At 41.8% G+C, this 19107-nt stretch overlaps 2 protein-coding genes across 3 annotated transcripts in view; both read left to right on the top strand.

The window, feature by feature from the left end:
* The window catches only part of pebp4 (phosphatidylethanolamine binding protein 4), a 51733-nt gene extending 43918 nt beyond the window's left edge, over positions 1 to 7815 (top strand). Inside the window, exons 5-7 of the mRNA XM_030104490.1 lie at positions 434 to 479; positions 1511 to 1624; positions 7634 to 7815. Coding sequence (XP_029960350.1) covers positions 434 to 479; positions 1511 to 1624; positions 7634 to 7725 — 252 coding nt within the window. The 3' untranslated portion in view covers positions 7726 to 7815. The remainder of the gene's footprint in view (positions 1 to 433; positions 480 to 1510; positions 1625 to 7633) is intronic.
* A 4814-nt stretch (positions 7816 to 12629) lies between these two features.
* On the top strand, positions 12630 to 18638 carry egr3 (early growth response 3). Of its 2 annotated transcripts, none has more exons than XM_030103909.1 (2): positions 12630 to 13167; positions 15749 to 18638. In XM_030103909.1, the coding sequence occupies exons 1-2, from the start codon at positions 13014 to 13016 to the stop codon at positions 16825 to 16827; spliced, it is 1233 nt and encodes a 410-aa protein (XP_029959769.1). In that variant the 5' UTR covers positions 12630 to 13013; the 3' UTR covers positions 16828 to 18638. The 2 variants fall into 2 exon arrangements, with proteins under 2 accessions (XP_029959769.1, XP_029959770.1); XM_030103910.1 differs by lacking the exon at positions 12630 to 13167 and adding an exon at positions 15251 to 15454.
* The last annotated feature ends 469 nt before the right edge of the window (positions 18639 to 19107 follow it).

Below are 19107 nucleotides of genomic sequence, written 5' to 3'. Positions count from 1 at the left end.
TGTATTTCATTCTGACATATTTTAACCAACAATATTGGTGCAAGTCTTCATATAAACCACTTTTGAACGATGAAATTTTTAATTACCAGGAGCAAATGTTTCCCAAATATCTATTGGATCTATTGTGGCTGAAATTCTATTCTATGATCAGATTTAGTCCAGCTAGAATGGTTAGAAATGAAAAATGAAATTTACTTGACCTGTCCAGCCTGTCTCTGCTTGAAAAGACTGACCACCAAACAATGTGAGTGCAGTATTTGTGTTGGGGGAAAAACTAAAGGAATAGTGGCGTCATGTTGTAGAAAACATGGTAATTATCTATTGTACTGTTTCTTTTTTCATGGCCATTTTTTAAACCGCGGTCTCTGAGTTTGGCCCAGAAGTAAACTGTCATTCATAACTTGCCTGACTGACTCTGTGTCTTAATTACCAGGGACGTGCACTCTGGAGTGGATTTATACAAGGAACAACCCTCACTGGTGAGTATATTTTTCAGCTACATTCATCCATTTCTTTTTCTACACCGCCTTTGTTGACTTCAGGTCGCGGAGGCCGGAGCTCATCCCAGCTGCCTGTGGGCCAAGGCAGCGTCCACCCTGGACAGGACACCAGAAAAAACACTCAGAGACGCACAATCCCACACAGATTCAGATTAGATTAGAAACAAATTTTTGGGGGGATTTATTAAAAATACTTTAAAACTGTTTAGTGTAAGATTGCTTGTAGCTTTTTCAATTAACTTTATTTTTCTTCGTCGACCTTAACACTATTTGAATATGATCCCTTTCCTACAGAGTAAATTTTGAGTGAGAAACCGTCCAGACAAACATTATCGAAGATTCAACTTAGATTTTTTTCTTCTTTATCAGTATATTATTACAAATATACAGCAGTGTGTTGGGGGCTCACATGAAGAGCTAGAACTACTGTCTAGGGTGGAGCTGTAACTTGATATATACTTTTTTTTTTTTTTTTTTTTTTTTTTTTCAAAATTAGGAGATTGATAATTTGCTGAGCCTACTCTGAATCTTCAAAGTGTTTGTATTTCTTGGTATGTTTAGTACTATAATTGAGATTTGAATTGGAGTCTTTTAACAGAGTGCAGATTGCTTAAGGTACACCAGCAGACACGGACTATGTTCAAAATACTAACAAAGCAGGAGTGTTACAGGCACAGAGACTGAGAACTGTACACACACACACACACACACACACACACACACACACACACACACACACACACACACACACACACAACTATGGACAATCCAAACAAATGCACACCCAAGGAGAACAGGCAAACTCTGCAAACCCAAACTCTGACTGGGGACATTTTTGCATTTTGCATGCTAATTTTCATTTAATTCATATTGAGTCCTTGCGGGTCAATCGGGACAGCTAACAGGGTTCACCAACCACATAATGCTCAGGTCTAGTATATGCTATTGCTAAATTTTAACACTCACTAATCTAAGTCCCCCTGATTGCGATTGTTTGTTTTTCTCCTCAGATTATCATCCTCCCACTCCGCCGCAGACATCCGGACTTCACCGCTACCAGTTCATGCTGTTTGAACAACCTCCAAATACCCAAGTGTCACTCACCCATAAGGAGTCATCCCGCGGTAATGACTGCGCCAGCATCCTCAGCCTGCAACACACTGTTTGCCACTGCAGTATCATCTATCATAAACCAGCAGTGACCAACACAACTGCCAACACTAAGTTGTTGATTCAGCAATAGATAGATTACAGCAGAAGCCTTGAAACTAAACAATTCCTCTAAAATTGTTATAGATTTTATGTGTCCCCTTAGATTCAAGCAAACCTGTGACAGTACTGGAGCCTCCACTACGAGTGATTGAATTTGCTATTATAGACACCATGTGGAAGGCCAGATTTCACCGTGGTGGCTTTGTTTGGTCTGGACATGTCATTTTGCATCGTTCAAGATCACAGGGTTTTAACTGAAGCTTTTGGAGTTACTTGAGGAAGATAATTTTCTCCCAAAGCTTGAACTTAACAGGGGAAATGTTAATGAGGTTAGTGAGTAAGTCTGCTGCAATGATAATGCCTGCGGGGTCAAGACAAGTGTTGCTGGCTCCCACGCACACCTGCACGAGTCTGCCTGACCACGTCTCGTTAACCTCCGACAAACCTGAAATCCCTATCAGCCATGTCAGCGAGCGTGAACAGCCAATTTATTTTTAACCTTAATTACTGTTGATATTATTGTTGCGTTTTTGCGGGGTTTTTTTTTTTTTTTTCTGTGCACGTCTCTCAAAAGTCAGTCCTGTTTGTCTCACAGAGTTATTGTTTTTCTTCGCACTTTGCGTTCTCTCACTTCTTTCCATCCCCCGAAGTTCTGTGAGAAGGTGGGCAAGAGCGCTGGGATGCGCGGCGCGGCGCCTCGCGGGAGGCGTGTCTGTCTGTCTGCTCCCGTCGGGTCACAGTCGGTGATTTGAGGGGAGATCAGGGCGGTTCGAGACTTCAAGCGCTGCGGCCCTCAATGAGCGGAGCTGCCAGTCTCCGCTGTTTGAAGTTTTTGACGGCTTTGTCAGCAAACAGTCCAGGCACATTAGGCTGAGCTCTGTTTGATGTTGATATTTTAGGCAAAAGAAATGTCAGAAGCGATGTACTCTGTCATATTTATACCCATCAAACTCGCATTTGGGGAGACTGAGATGAACTCTTATCACATTGTTTGAGTATTCACTATGTCACAGCTGGTTAAGCTGAAGCAATAACATGAATAATAGCGTGCTATTTAGAATATGGTAATATTTTTTTTTTTTTTGTGTGCAAAATACAACAGCGCATACTCATTTTCTTCTCCTAGCTCCAGTACAGTAGTTTCCCAACATTATAAAGCAATTGAACTGAGTGGATCCACCCATCCTTAATCGACTGGATGACTTTAACGCGCGCTGTAGCACTTCCTCTCTCCCGCAAACCGTTCTCTCTATTCAGGAGAAATTCAATTCAGAAATTCACTCTTGAATAATCAAATATTTTATTTGTGCAGTCAGTTCTCAAAAGAATAACTGTGGAAATAGATGCCCTCTGATTCATTGACGTGTTTCGCAAATAAAATTATGTTTGAGTCCACAGTCTATTGGTTTGGCTGGGTGCATTGGTGTACCTGCTACTTTATTATTGGTCTCCACTTGGCCGTGAGAGCGGTATTCCTGCACAGACAGGAGAAAAGGAGGGAATCCCATGTCTCCCCACCTCCTCCGTTAAGTATGTTCACTTATTAGCGTCTGTCTTCCCTCCATGTGGTATGACACAGAGAGCATTTTTCATAGCCCATGACATTAATTGATGTGATTTGCAAAGGGAGAGCATTTAGCCGTGGGTGGAAGACTCCTAATGATCGTTTTCCACTTCCAGTAGCGCAGTCATTGACTCAATTTTATGTCAAATTTGTTGTCTTCTTTCTTTTCATCTCGGACCATCACTTAAGCAATAAAGGGGGTGAACAATTAGAGGTGGAGCAGGGCTGCTGTCAGGAACCGTGGGAGTCTGCTGTGTCTCCTGTGTTAAGGTTATGAATGTGGGTCAGTGAACTGATGGAGACAGCTGGTTTGTTACACAAGGAACTACAGGGGGGCTGCACTCTTGGCACCGTGAGCAGGGGCGTGATCGTAGGGAATCCCCAATGCTCTGGCTCAGGAAGGCTGTCCCTTATTGTAGGCTGCCCCTGTGCCAGGGTGGGGGGGTTGGGGGGGCGGGGGGCGCAGGCGTGGGCGCTCAGGCCCTCGTGATACTTGTCAGCCACTTGGCAAGCCCTTAATATGTCCTGCTACTGTTTAGTGCCGACGAGTCAGTTTGTCAAGGGAAACAGTGTTACAATGCCGGGAGGGAAACCCGTAGGCCTTGCGAGAGGCCGTCTAGTGTTGTTTCAGCCTACACGTTCGTTTGCACATACGCTGTTCACACATCCAGCCCTCGGTCTCATGACTTGAACCTCAGCAGCGACTTGCGGCTTAATCAGAAGCAAAAAAAAAAACTGTGCTGAGGACAACAAGTGCAAAATCATATTTATCGGCTAAAAATGAGAGCAAAAGTATCAACATTGAAACACTGATCGCGCTCGCCACTTTTTACCCTTTATTTTGCGTGGCGAATTGTAAGAAGAGAGGATGTACGTGACGATCGCATTGTGTGAATGAACGGATCGCAGCGGAGTTAGCTGCTGGATCGTACACGTTGCTCATCTTGCCTCCCAGAGCCCCTACTGCCAGCTCAGCACACTCCACAGTAATTGAAGCCATTTGCAATGTTGCAGTGTGGTAATGGGCAGATCCATGTCTACCACCCACCCACAGCCTCTACCATTAATCAGAGCTGCGTGGAGTCAGAGAGCCAGGATTTGGTTGCTACAGCAGGCCTGAGTTTCAGCCAGCAGTCAGCTGCCTTAAAGGAACACTTATACGTGCGGGTTGAATTTTTGGCTGCTTGCATCATTTTGTGTTTGTTTGTTTGTTTTTATGAGTTTTGACAGGTTTAGGGTGAAAGATTGGGGATTTTTTTTTTCTCCACTTCCCCCACCTGGTAATTGCTAATAGCCTCAATACATTCTGCTGGAATCAAGAAATAAAGTATTTTATAAAGTTTACAAGGACGAAAAAAATATAGAAAATTAATATGACCAAGGTAAAGACTCTAAGTTATGATGAGATGTTATTGTTTCTGATATTCAGAGAAAAGTTCATAATATATTTTGATTGAGAGAAAGTTAATCAGCAAGCCTTCTGGTAACTTATTATTGTTTCAGTCATTCAATAAGCCACTTATGATCTTTTTCCTGCTTCTCTAGAATATCAAGTCAGTGATTCTCCCTGCTTTGTGCAATTGAAAGCTGAATTTTTTTGAGGGTTGAATTTTCACACAATAACAAGATCTACTCTGAGAAACGGTACTTCCACTTTTTTTTTTAAATGTATTAAATATATTGGGAAAAAAAAATAAGCTGAGTACTTGCTAATTATTATGCTCGTTAATTGAAACCCTAATTGTTGCTCTTAATGCATGCTGCTCTGTGATGTGAAATGCTTTTCTGTAATTGATCAGGATGAACTTTGAAAGTGGAATATTAAAAAGGAGCTGAAGGACAAATAGAAAACATTTTTTTCTGTATTGTGGCAGTGAAATTGTGCATACAACATTTAAAATATCACTCTAGTATTGGATATGTTTGTTATGTTGGTGGTTGGTGAGCCGCAGTTTGACACTGTTCCTCCACCGAAGTTGCCCTCCAGAGCAGGGATCTGTGAGCGAGACCCGTCTCTGCTCCAGAGGCGCTGCTCAGTGGCTGACCTCTGGCCTCCCCGCAGCCCCAAACAATTTCCCCCTTGTGAAATAAATGCTTGCATTTTTATTTTTCGGAGCACTACGCAGACGTCTCCTCGCAGCCCGTGTGACTCTAGCGCAATGAGGAAGATCACTTGGTTTTGAGTATTTCTGAGACACTGTAAGAGGTTTAACAGGGACACCGCCCACACCACTAAATGTAGCAGTTCTGTGTCACCTCACAGCAGTCCTGATCTTCCTGCCATACCCAGACGTAAAAGCAAGGTGGAAACAAAAGGAGAGGCAGAAAGACTTTAACATCGCCCTCAGGTCCCACACTATCTGTCCTTTCCATGAGCAGGCAGATGGGAGAGGCGGAAACACGTCTCTGCACTACAAACAGACACCAGCCTATTTTAAGGTCACTTGTAAGTCTAGGCATTTGCAGGGTAGCATCCAGAAGTGATAGCAACCAGATATTATGAATTTGCCTCATTTTGGATTGTGCCCAAGGATTGCACAGCTTTAGACAGGATTATGTGTGCAAAGCCTTACAAGCAGCGCCTGGTTTTAACTCCGTTTGATCGTTATTCTACAATAAAATGATCTTCAGTGTGACATTTTTCATGAGAGGAAATGTTGCCCGACACCACTCTAATGCAGGTTCTCCATCTGTATATAAAAAAACAAAACAAACTGAGTGCTGTAAGAATGGCCAGTCAGCTACACTCCTATATTAAGTATTAAGTTTGGCCCTCAGCTTACTTTGAAGTGCTACCTCTAAACTTGAGGGACCTTGTTTTGGACATTCGGTAAAATTTGGAGATCTGCAGAGGCGGTGCAATATCTGCTTCCGAAGCACAGGCCAGAGGGGCCACAGGGGCCGTGCCCTGTCATACAGATGGGTCACTTGACTCCATTGCCCTCTCTTGATTATTAGAGGCCTTTCTCCGGGCATTCCTCATTCACAGAGAGGAATTGCCAAAATTCGGGTACTCATCTGCTCATCTCTCAGTTATTATTCATCGTCTTCCACAGCTGAGCTCAGAATTTGACCTGAACTCATCACAAATCCAGATATATTAAGGAGGAGTCAGCCTTATGCGCTGAACATGCTCTGTGAGCAAAAACAGTTGAGTAATGATTTGGAAAAGCTTTTTTTTTCCAGTCTTCCAGTGGACAAACGAAAAAAACAACTTAGTTTCAGATTTATTGGAATTTAAGGGCTCTGATGTACACTGGAAATAGTCTGAATAACTACAACTCCGGAGAGTTTTAGTCTGAATTTTCTGGTTAAAGTTTCTATGCATTGCGCTGGCAAAGTACATTTCTCTTCCCATATTTCCTTCAAGATGCCGGGGGATATAAAATGTGTCTCCCTGATGGCGGAAACAGCCAGAGTGAGGTCCTGTCAACCGGCTCAAACAAGAGGTCAAAAGCAGAAATTTCTCGATCCAGGCGTAGTCAGATTTGACCCCTCGCTGCGAGGCCACTTTTTACAGATTTGGATCATTTTAGTTGGATTCTTAAAAAAAAAACAAAAAAAAAAAAAAAAGAAAAGAAAAAAAAGAAAGATTAACTTTCCAATGCTATTCTTGAACAGCTGCTAATGTAATTACGCCACATACGGAAATACCAGAATGTCAGTGATTCCCTGGATTACAGAGTGAAGCAGCGAAGCATTGTCTTCCACACACCCAAACATATGAAGATGCAGACAGACAGACACTCTTTCTTTTTAGAATCTGTTGAAGTTTGCAAGTTTAAAGCATGCAGGCTTTTCTTTCCTTGGAATGGTAATTGTGAATTTGTCTTTTTTTTTTTTTTTTTTTTTTTTTGGTAAAGGGAGGAGAAGCTGCAGGGAATCAGTGGTTGTCAAAATCTAAGAAGTGATATTGTCATACCAGCCGGATGGCCGTCTGGTGTTTGTTTAAAAGGGGAGGGAAGAAAAAAAAAAAACAGTCCAGGCGATTGAATCATATCTTCTTGCCAATACGTCCTTGCGTTCCCACCTCCATCATTACAGCAACATGTTTTATTTTCAGCAGTGCTGTTCTCAGTGACTCACATCCCAGAGCCATGTGCTGCTCAGTTAGGCCTCAGATCCTTTAAACACAGACCGAGCGGTCATAAGAAGTGCTCTTGCAGTGCACCGGAGATATACTGCGTTCATGTAGGTTTTTTTTTCCCACTATCGTGAAAAATGAATGTGTCAAAACTGAGGGATTTAGATGATTCAAGCTATTTTGTCAGTCCTGTGTTGAAATGAGAAGTCATCCGTGTGTGAATTCCTGGAAATACTAAAATCTATTTGTGTTTGTGTCTTCCTGCTTCATTAGGTAAATGGGATTTGCAGGCCTTCATCACAAGGTCTGGTCTGGGAAAGCCTGTGGCCACTGTGCAGTTCCTCACTCAGAACTACAATGACTGAGGGATCCTGAGCTGCCTGAAGTGAAAGAGGAAGCTGCAAAACACAATAATATGTATTAAAAAAAAAAACATGCATTCTCGCTTCTCATTCAAGCCGAATAAACAGTTTGAAAGTTGCACAAGTCATTCTCCCCGGCGTCTATCTTATCATCGCGGCGAAGAAATTTCCTCTTTGTGTTTCAGCAGCTGCTCGGTTTTTGATGTCGCTCTGCAGCGTGGTCTGACACGTGGTCTGGAACGGAGGACTTCGGAAATAGAGCTTGACTTCAGTGGGGAACTCTTATTAGTTTCCAAACACTGTCGACAAGAAAAGGAAGACGGCCTGATATCACAACTTCAGCGTGGAAAGAGTTTATTCTAATTTAGGGGCGGAAACACGTCAGGGCCAAAAAAAGGAAGTGGGAGGTGAAACTGAGACCGCAACGTAGCCGGATGCTGCAGTGGAACTTGAACCAAAATACTCCAGAGTGACAGGACAAGGGGAGGGGCTGCGCTCCCTGTCATCAGCTCGGCAAGGGGAAGTTGTTATTTGTGCAATTGTTTATCATATTTCCATTGACCACTCTCACCCTGAGTGGAAACAGTGAGTTACTCGCGGGACTTTTCTGAAGTCAGACTGCTCTCGCTAGTTGTGTCCTTGAGTGTAACTTTGGGACGATGAACCCACTTTGAACCTGGAGCGGTTGCATAAGAGTCTCACCTGGCAGGTCTGCAGAGGATGGTGTGGATAAACTTTTCAACCCTTTTCACAATGAGATACTTTTCAGACTTCTCGGGTCTTTGTAGAGGGTGGGTCAGAGTAGCCCCCCCAGGAGGAGTATTGGTTTCTAACCAGCAACTCTCCTCTGGGAGTGGTTTGTATCAATACCCCAGATGTCTGAAAAAGGCTGGATTTACATGAATGACTTTGATGTTCTGATGATCAATCTTTAGTTGGTGGTTTCATTGACCTTAATTTGGTGTCTCATCAGTGAGCTAGGCAGGAGTAGGTAATGGAGGTTTTTGTTCCTTTGGTGGTTAAGCCAGCCTTGGTAAACCTCTATGTGCCCTCTCCGTGAACTCTGGGAGATCATTGATCAAATTGTCCTGCATTTGCTTTGTTTTCCTCCCGACTTAGCAGTCAAAGCAGACGGGTCCACAAACAAAACAACCAAAACAATGCACAAAGCACACAGCCAGTCAGAGAATCCATTACTTTTGAACAAATGGTAAGTATCCGTCGGCTGGAATATTGCTCTTGACCTTGATTTACCCATCTTATTTGACTTATGAAATCACATTTTTAACAATTGGCAAGTGGAGTATAATTCCACACTCATTGTGAAGCATGCCAAGTGGGAGAGCATTCTTCCAAAAACCACCTACTTGAATCCATCAGTACACCATTGAAATGCCAAGATTTGTACTTCCAATACACTGTGCATTTTTTTCCCTTCATATCTTGGAGATATCCTGCCAAAACAGCTGGGTTTTGCCACTCAGCTTCCTTGACTGTGTTTATTTTTACTCTAAATGTCAGGAGAGTTGAAATATTATGATTAAGAAAAACTGACAGCTGTAGTTCATTGCTGCACAGTATATTGCCTTCTCTGAAAAATAGGTTTTCACATCCCCTGACGCTATGGGAAGAGCATTTATTATTTTCTTAATTTATTCAAACTTACATTAATTAAAAGGAATTTGTATAATCAATTCAATTGCCTAACCGGTACTAAGTGATCTAATATGCATGATGACTTGAGTCTTCCTTTTTCTCTTTGCTGCTGTAAAAGTGCAAGAGATTTATTTCACTGGAGAATTTCTGCAGTTCATCACTTGTTGTGGCAGTGGTGAAATGAATTCAAGTGTGGCATCTGTTCAATACATGTCAACAATATGGCGTTCTGACCACTCTGCACCAGTATTTATTGTGCTTTTGAACTTAGCAGACTGTCGAGATTCATTGTTGTCCCCCTGTAGATTTGATTGTTGCCTCTGAATAACACTCAGTCCTCATTTCCAGGCACCATTGAACACTTGGGTATGTTCACCAGTCAGGAATGCAGAAATTTAAAATTGACCTGTTGACCTTTAAAGATTTTTTTTCTAAGGTATCTACACTGGTCTTGTTTTTAAATGAAATAGATGTTTACCCCTCCTTTCAATTGTAAAATGCATAAGTCTACATGCAAATGCTTGACTTGAGGCTCTTCAAGTGGAGCTGTAGCGAGCTATGTTGAACCCGTGTGGACGTTGTTGTTTTTCTATAATTATTTATACATTGTGGTAAAATTTTATTTTTTACTTTAATTTCACTTAAATTTGCCATTGTGCTCTAGCTAAAGTTTAAGTTAGGAAGCTAAAGCTTCTGTAGCTTGTTGAAAATACAAGCTACAGGAACCTACAGTGAAAATAATTGAAAATCACTCTCACTGGGAATTTATCATAAGAAAAAAAATCAGAAATACTGAATAATCATATAACCTGTTAAATGTGAGTGTTGCTGGAAAACTGGCTTTTACAGTGAAATGTGGGATGCAAAGTCTTTTTCTATCTTCAGCTCACAGCCGATCAAAAGGAACAACCATTTCACCCAGCTTGGAAAAACCAAATGTAATTTGACTATACACTCACAGAGCCCAGGAGGTTTTCCACTGTCCTTTAAAGAGATGCTGTGCTTCCATGAAATACCTGTATGCAAAAGAGCCGGGACGCTACAGCCGAGGAGATCTAACACTGTCAGCCATTAACAAACCCTGCCGGCCAGCCCCATGTGACCCAGTTCACAGTCGAGGAAATAAGCCTGTAACAGGTGAGTGTTCCAGCTGAGCTGGCCAACTTTCCAACTGCACTACCACAAAACCTTCCCATGAGGACATACGGTGGAGTACTGTCACTGCTCATCCACTCTGACGGATCATCACATTGGTTTGCATTTAAAAGCATGACATATATATGGATGTGTTTTCTTTAGATCCTGTGCATCGATCAAGCTGCACAGCCTAATGGGATGGACAAAACAAGGCAAACAGTGTATGCGTGAACCCTAAAATAAATATTTGCTTTGCAAATTTGCAGGAAAATATTTCCTTTTGTTAAACTGGGAAATTTGTGAAGCCAAAGGTCATGGCATTTTTCTACATGACAGTTTCTTATTTAGCTTCCCTGTTGTTCATTCCCAGTCAAGTGTACATAATATTTTCTTCAGTTTGACTGTGCTTGACTGTGTAAAAGTCAGTCAAATGTTTCATCTTTTTGAAAAATAAGGATGGAAATGCAAAATCATAACATTTCTGATAGTGTTAAAAAAAAATCCTGTAAATCACTGCAGATTTTGCAACAGTTGATTTCAACTCCGTGGACCTCACAAGACCAAAGAAAAAAAAAAAAAAAACCTGTTTAAACTTGTGGTGCCTTTTGACCTGCGCCAGTGTAGAAAACTGGACACAAACAAACTGATGGGGTGAGTCAGAATTATTTTAAATGCTGAAGCCAAAATAGCAAACGTGTGTTTAGTCGATCATAAGGACACTGAATCAATGCCACGTGGATCATGGCTGTGTTTTGCTGATTGAAGGTACAAGAGCAGGAACAGGACACCCAGCAGGGAGAGGGCTCTGATCGGCCCACTGGTGTGACAGACACTCATAAAACAAACACAGACAAGCACATGGAGGACTTGCCTGTGGTAATGAGACACAGAAGATCACTGGCTGCTCTGTTTGTGTAAGCCCCCTAAACACCGAGCATGATTCAGACTAATTCTCCCACACACTCTGTTTACACTTCTGGTTCATTGAGGTACTATTAATTTCTCAGGTCTGAATATTCAAGCACTGACATTTCATTCAGTATTTGCTGAGAATTCTGCAAAAGCCTGTGCACATTTTATTTTGTCACAGCTTCAGAAGAAAACGGATAAAGTTCATTCAAAATTCCACAGCTACCAATTATGAGTTCAGACATTTTCAACTCACTGGATAGTGATAGTCTGAAAACAGCAACGGAGTAAACAGGTCTTTGAGTTTATTTTGGTCACTTTTTTTTTTTTTTTGTACCAAATTTAACTTTGGGGGAATTTTGAGGAAGCACCAAACAGCAACTGCTGTATGTATTTTTTCACAATCTGGTGAAAAGTGAGCCATGACGCCAAGTCCACTGTCATATCTTCAAAAAAAAAAAAGTCTGTGGCTTCCGATCACTTTTCCACTACTACTTCACCCGGAACTCTCATGTCCAAATACGGACAGTGAAGGGGCGGGGCCGGACACTGCCTTATTTGGAGTTCCCACTTGAAGCGGTCACTTGGGTTCCAAGTCAAAGCAAGCCTTTACATTTACAAAGCGCTTACAACATTTACAAACGACCAGCTCCTGTCGATTACTGACATTTCTACTACAACGGCGTGAAAACAGTTTGTGACCCACTCCACTGCACTTCAGGAGGGCACAAAGCCTGCTCACCACGGAGTGAACTAAACTGTAATGAAACACACACACACACACACGCGGTGCGGGACATTGTCCTAACTTTTATCATAAACTACATTCAGTGGGAATAACAGCCCCCCTAGCCACAACACTGCTCCTTTCAACTCACATACAGATGCATGACTAGCTCGCCGTGTGCCTGATAATCCAGTGAAGACATCGAGAGGCCTGACAACAACAGAGATAACGCGCTCCTGGGCCGCGCTTATCTCCTGCACAAGGCCGGCAACACGGGCGAAGCGCTCCATCCCAAAGAAGGACGAGGCTGGCGGTAACATGCGGATTTTGAGAACTTTGTAGTTATCTGTGTGTCGGAGCCTTTTTGCCTCCACTGTAGTTTCCACGGACTGACGCGCTGAGAGCTCGCGCTGGGCGCCCGTGTCCATATATGGTCATCTACGTCACGCCAATGTTCCAGCCCACTATTTAACGCTGGCAGACTGGAGTCCCCTATCCAGCTCCAATAGAGCAAGTAGAGCCGCTCTTGTGCAACCAACACTACCACCTCCTCCATTGATTCACAGACTTCAAATTCCCCCACAAGCAGCCCATCAGCTCCCACAGTGATCAGATTAATAACAACAATAGCTTGTGATCACACGGGGGGAGACAACCGGCGCTGCTCATCCTCCGCGGGATACTTGGATAGCTACAGCAACAGGATCCAAACCCTGCTCCTCTCCTTTTTTTTTTCTTCTCCACGCCCGATCCACACCTGTGTTTTCCACTTTGAGAACACCCGGTGTGTCTTTTTTTTTTTTGTGACTACTCGGATACCTGCGCGTTGTCCTGTATAGATGTCGGACTGAAGGTAACTGCTATGACAGGGAAACTAGCGGACAAGATCCCTCTTACCATGAGCAGTTTAATAAACACGATCCCTGATAGTCTCTATCCAGAAGAAGACATCCCGACGTCTATGAATATTTTCACCAGCTCGGAATCTATTAACCACTATTCGCAAATGAACACAGGTAAGAATTTGGTCTACTTTTTGTGAGAATGTGAGAGTGCGTGTTTTCATGAAAGTCGCTCAGGCTGCGCGGTGCGGGGACGGCAACAGTTGTCTTGGTCTTGGAGCACCTGTTTGCGCACCGGCGCAAAAACGCACATTCCCGTATAACCTATACATTTTGGGGTCAGATGTAAGAAATCCTGTAGTTCATAGAGAAATATTAAAGTGACCCACTTACAGATTTGCTATACATTTATCGCTTTCATTAGTTTTTGTTTATTCTTTTGTGCCGAAATGCTTTAATATTAAACACAACCTCAGAGCGCACTGCCTTACGCGAAAACTTAAAGCTTAAAAAAAAAACTTATACATTAGGACAATGTGCGGTCTTTTTAATTCTCTAAAGGTCCCTGCGTATTTGAGGAAATGTGTTGCTGAGTATGGCAGTGAAAAAGGCGGTTTTACGCAAAGTCCACTAAAAACGCGAGCGGCTCTGAGTAAATCCGTGGGTTGTGAGAAAACGTGTTTATTCATGTGGTCAGACTGCAAAAAAAAAAAAAACCCAGATTTATCAATCTAATATCCATCTGCAAAAGAAAAAAAAATGGGTCATCTACTTTAGACAAGGACTTTCATTCACAACTCTATTGACATGTCATATCGGATTTAAGTAGGCGTGTGTGTGGTTGTTATATGAAACACGTTTAAACGCCAGGCCCGTGAACGCGTCTTATATTCTCCAAATTGCGAGGCCGAATATGTCGATTGATTTATTGCTGAGAAGAGATTAACGTATATTTGTGTTTAATTAGGAAGCTGCCTGAAGATGATCTTCTTGGCGCGGCTCGCTGTTCCAGATTAACATTAAATCAATCGCTCTTTAGACTTCACCTTCTCAGGTGAAAGGTCAGTATTACCCCAAAAATGCAACAGTAAAAAATAATAATCACATTTCAAGTGCGGCTGAAAAGATCAGCCCATCGTGAAATGACCATTCACTTTGATACCACACAACTTTTTGCTCGATTCATTAATATCTTGAAGTTTTTTTTTAATTCACTCACAAATAAAACAGCCCCGTAACTTTAATCAAACCAGACATATTTTCTCATTATTTGTCCGAGAAGTGTGTGTTTGAAACATCCAAACGCTAAATAATACAATTAATGTATATTTTTCTTGAGTTAATTCAAAATACTTGCATATAAGCTCCTGGCATGCGTGCGCAATATTCCATTTTTCTATAAGCAGGGAAATAAAATGTATTTTATGTCATCTGAAAATTAAAGTAAAGAAACGAATAGATTTTCATGGAGAAAGGTGTGTGTCAACGTTAAGATTATGCTTTCCCTTGTGGAAATATATACATCAAACTATGGATTTTGTATTTTTTTTCTCTCTCTCTCTTTACCAATATGACATTTTTGGAATACCTGTAATCCATTTGAGAAGTGCCACTCTAGGATTTTACAGGTGGAGCAGGTGTGTGAATTGCTCTTCACTAAGTGACCTACAAGAAAAGAGTGATGACTTTATTATGTGCCCCTCAGCCTGTTAAAAAAAATCCCATTACTTAAAAAGCCTCAAGAAGACAAAAGATTTAAAGCTAAATTTTTTTTTTTTTTTATCAGCAAAGCTTGTTTTTGAAATGTCACATCAAGAATAAAAGAATCCACGTGGGACACTGATTTTATGACTCTTATGTGTTAAAATTGTTGTATAAAACACATAGTTTTGGTTTAATTTCATTAAAATTCTGACAGAATCAGACAGGCTATAAATATTGTGAAATATAGGCTCCCTATTTATGATTCCCTGCAAATTTACAGAAGCATCTGTTGAAGAAAGAAATCTCATATTTAACCATAGGAGTACGATCAGTATAGAGAAATATCTCTATTACGCACATCTGCATTTGATAAGCTTTAACAGAATCTTTGGCATACATTAAATGTGCTCATGATTGTCTTTGGCACAATGCCTAAAATAACCTATAAATAAAATAATATGAGTCCTTTCCTGATGGAAGAAACACTTAAAATTTCCTCCCCGAAGTTCTTTGTTATAAATGTGTTTTGAATCCTTGAGCGAGATAGATGTGGCGTCTGCCTTATAATCCTCCCTGCTGTAAAGAAATCAAATCTTGCCATTCAGTTTGGCTGTCCTCCTGAGGGACACAATGACTGGATCAAAGGGGGTGTTTAGGTCTTGATTTATGAGAGCTTGTGGGATCTGAGAGGGAGAGAGAGAGAGAGAGAGAGAGACACCAGTCTCTCAGATGCAGCAGTCAGTCACTTAACTTACAGGTCTGACAGCGTTCACATTCTTTATGAACTGTATGGGATTTCTTCTGTTTTTAATATTTTGCTGTTTATCACAGAGATATGCAAAAAAAAAAAGGCAGAATAATGGACAAAGCAAGGACTTCCACTTGAAGTTCATGTAGCCTAACAAGTGAATTTTGTTGACTTTTTTTAACTTTTGCCACATGAATACTTTCAGAGTTTTTTTTGTCTGTCATGTGACTGCATTTCATATTCATGTTTAAACAATCACGTGGATGATTTATTCATGTTCTGTGTTCTTTTTTTTTGCTTTAGATAATATCATGGATCTGGGCATGGGAAATGAGAAAGCATCCTCAGAGATTCAGTATGGATCCGGCTTCCAGTCCAACCGCAGCGGGCAGACAGTCACCTATCTGGGAAAGTTCGCCTTTGACACTCCTCCGTCGGGTGGCATCGGTGGCTCGGGCTGGTGCTCTGACAATAATATCATCAGCCTCGTGAGTGCAGGCATCCTAGGTGTTTCTCCATCGCCCGGCACAGTGACAACGCAGACGTCTTCCTCCGCAGCCAGCATGGGCGGACAGACGTCAGATATGGAGCAGGTATATGGTCCGCCGCTGCCAGCGTACTCCACCTGCAGTGACCTGTACCAGGATCAGGTCTCCTTCCACCACAGCCCCGCCACCAGCACAGCCCTAGCCTACCCTGGCAATGACTATCACTCCACGTCCAAAGCGTCCATGGACGGAAGCCTTTTCTCCATGATTCCTGACTACAACCTTTTCCATCACCAGGGTGAGGTTGGTGTGATGGAGCACAAACCTTTCCAGACCATGGACCCTATCCGCGTCAACCCTCCGCCCATCACGCCACTGGAGACCATCCGGGCGTTCAAAGACAAGCAGCAGATTCACCCGGGTTTCATCGGCGGGCAGCAGCACCCGCCTCAGCACCACCCCCCGCCACAGACTCTCACCCTCAAACCCATCCGACCACGGAAGTACCCCAACCGTCCCAGCAAAACGCCCGTCCACGAACGGCCGCACGCCTGCCCGGCAGAGAACTGTGACAGACGCTTCTCGCGCTCGGACGAGCTCACACGTCACCTCCGCATCCACACAGGTCACAAACCCTTCCAGTGCAGAATATGCATGCGCTCCTTCAGCCGGAGCGACCACCTGACCACGCACATTCGCACGCACACGGGCGAGAAGCCCTTCTCCTGTGAGTTCTGTGGACGCAAGTTTGCCAGAAGCGACGAGCGAAAGAGACACGCAAAGGTTCACCTGAAACAGAAGGACAAGAAGCCGGCTGACAAGAGCAGCGGGCCAGCTGGGAGCCACAGCTCGCCGCCCAGCTCCTGTGGGGGGCCGACGGTGGGAGCGTCGTGACCGTCAGCACGCCCCTGGACTGGACCTTCAACACACACCTTTAAGAGACTTAGGAAGAAGGGATCACGTCCACTATGAGATAAATAGGTGACTCTTTTCCTCTCTTTTACACCCCTGCTCATTTCAGTTCCTTCTATTTTAAGATGGATGCCTTTATTTTAAGTACGAGGGGAAAGGCTGCTACGCCTTTCTTCATAAAGCAACTCAGAGCCTCAGCTACTGTAACGCAGTGCCAACATAAAAAAAGGGCACCTTAGCACATTCGGTCCTAAAGGCCCTTGTGTATCCATAGGTTCCAGAGTGGATCCGGTTTTGTATATTTTTTCCTGAAATTTTCTAAATTGGACAGAAGCCAGAATCTAATCTAAGGGGTCAAAACACACAGAAACGATAATGGAGCTCAGTTAAAGGGTGAGTTGTTTGGGATGTATGCATTAATTTTGTGAGGCTGTTTCAAAGTGCAATTGGTTATATTTGTGTACTGTCATGGATACCTTATTAGTGGCACTTGACTGTCATTCTGTTGTTTTTGTTCTGGTGTAGTGTTTTTCTATTTTTTATTTTGAATGTTGTTTTCTTTAAAGAATGTGCCAAATGTATTGTGGTGATGCAGCCAACCTTGTTATATTAATTGTGCCTGACATTCGCCAAACATGACAGTGGTATCAGCTTAGCACACATGTTGAGTTCAGAGTGAGTTCGGATTCATTCACCACATACCTGATTTAGATTTCTCTGCACAATTTAGTTAAATCTAGATAATGACTGACTGAGACACACAAATTAAGCCAATGTCTTCTCTTCTTACCTGTACTTATAAAACATACATGCCTGCAGCAATCGATGCCTTTGCCAATACTTATTTATTTGTAGTCACTGTGAGACACTGTGTTGTTTTATTTTTTGTTGCCTTTTTTTTATATCATGGCTTTACGTGGTGTTGCAAGATATAATTTCTGTTGCTCTTTTTTTTTTAAAGCTTACCAATACTGTTCATTTTTCAGTTTTCTTGAGTTCTGCAATTATATGCAATATAACCGTGACAAACATCACCGACTGGTAAATCAAATTAACTAAAAGCACAGTGAGACTGAACTACTTAAATAAAGAGCACCGGGTTGCAAACCAGCAATTTATGAAAGATGAATAAGGATTGAGATGAGCGAGTTCCCCTTTCTATGCTCCACAGGGTAAAAAAGACTTAACTATTTGGTTTCACTTACCAAAAGATGAGCAGTATATGGTAAATGAAAATGAAATTTTACAAATCCATGTTTACATCTTTTCTAATACAGAAGGACTGAGCTGTAAGTAAGGTGTTGTGGTTTTTTTTTGTACAGTATACAATGTATGCAGGTAGCTACAGTAGAAGTTTCACTTTTGTACTCAAATGCACCATAATTCAGTATTAAATTGTGCATATATGTGCATGCCCTCATGCACACTATGTAAATACAAATATCTGCATAGACAAGAACTTTCAGTCGACTGAATGCTTGTGCAGAATGTGTCTTAAAGCTTTTAGTAATGTAGTTATAATACGGGATATTCTGTTGTCATAGGTCATTGCAAACATTTTTTTTGGAGCACTGCACTAGTGCCAAATAAGGTGTGCTACCTTCCATTAAAAAAAGAATAATAGCACTTGCACCATCTGTATGCTTTAAAGTGGAACCTGGTTTAAGGAGGCACTAATGTGTTCTCTGAATAAATGACAAGATGTTTTTTTTTTTTTTTTTTTTTTTAACATATTGTGTATCTCCATTATAGCAATATTGGTATTTCAATTAACACATCTTCCCCACTGTATATATATTTATATATATATATAAAAAAATCAGGTTGTTCTCGTTAAGATTCTTTTTTTCCAAAATGATTGGCTCCTGTCACAAACAAAATACATTCAAGGGCAATGCACATAATATCCACACATGACTGTTTTTACTGTACCTATCTCTGTGCTGAAAGAAGGAGGTTCTTTTTTTATCATCCAGTGAAACATTTTGTATGAACGTATTTGTAATAATAGATCTGGGTCTGACGTGCATCATTATTACTGACAAAATATCTCAAATAATCACAGCTGATAAAAACATTTGCTCATTCCTATAACACGGATCTGATTCACCTCTGGAAAGCATTGAAGTGTTTTTTTTTTCTTTTTTTCTTTTACTCCACAGTTGCATTGTGACTCTGTAGAGCAAATGGAAAACATCCTGACTGAAACGTTAGCATGGCATTATAACCAAATACAATACGTTTTTCACCAAAACAAATGAA

This window comes from Salarias fasciatus, chromosome 12 (genome assembly GCF_902148845.1).
Source record: "Salarias fasciatus chromosome 12, fSalaFa1.1, whole genome shotgun sequence".
In the NCBI taxonomy this organism is placed as follows: Eukaryota; Metazoa; Chordata; class Actinopteri; order Blenniiformes; family Blenniidae; genus Salarias; species Salarias fasciatus.
This window is presented reverse-complemented; position numbering and strand designations above follow the sequence as displayed.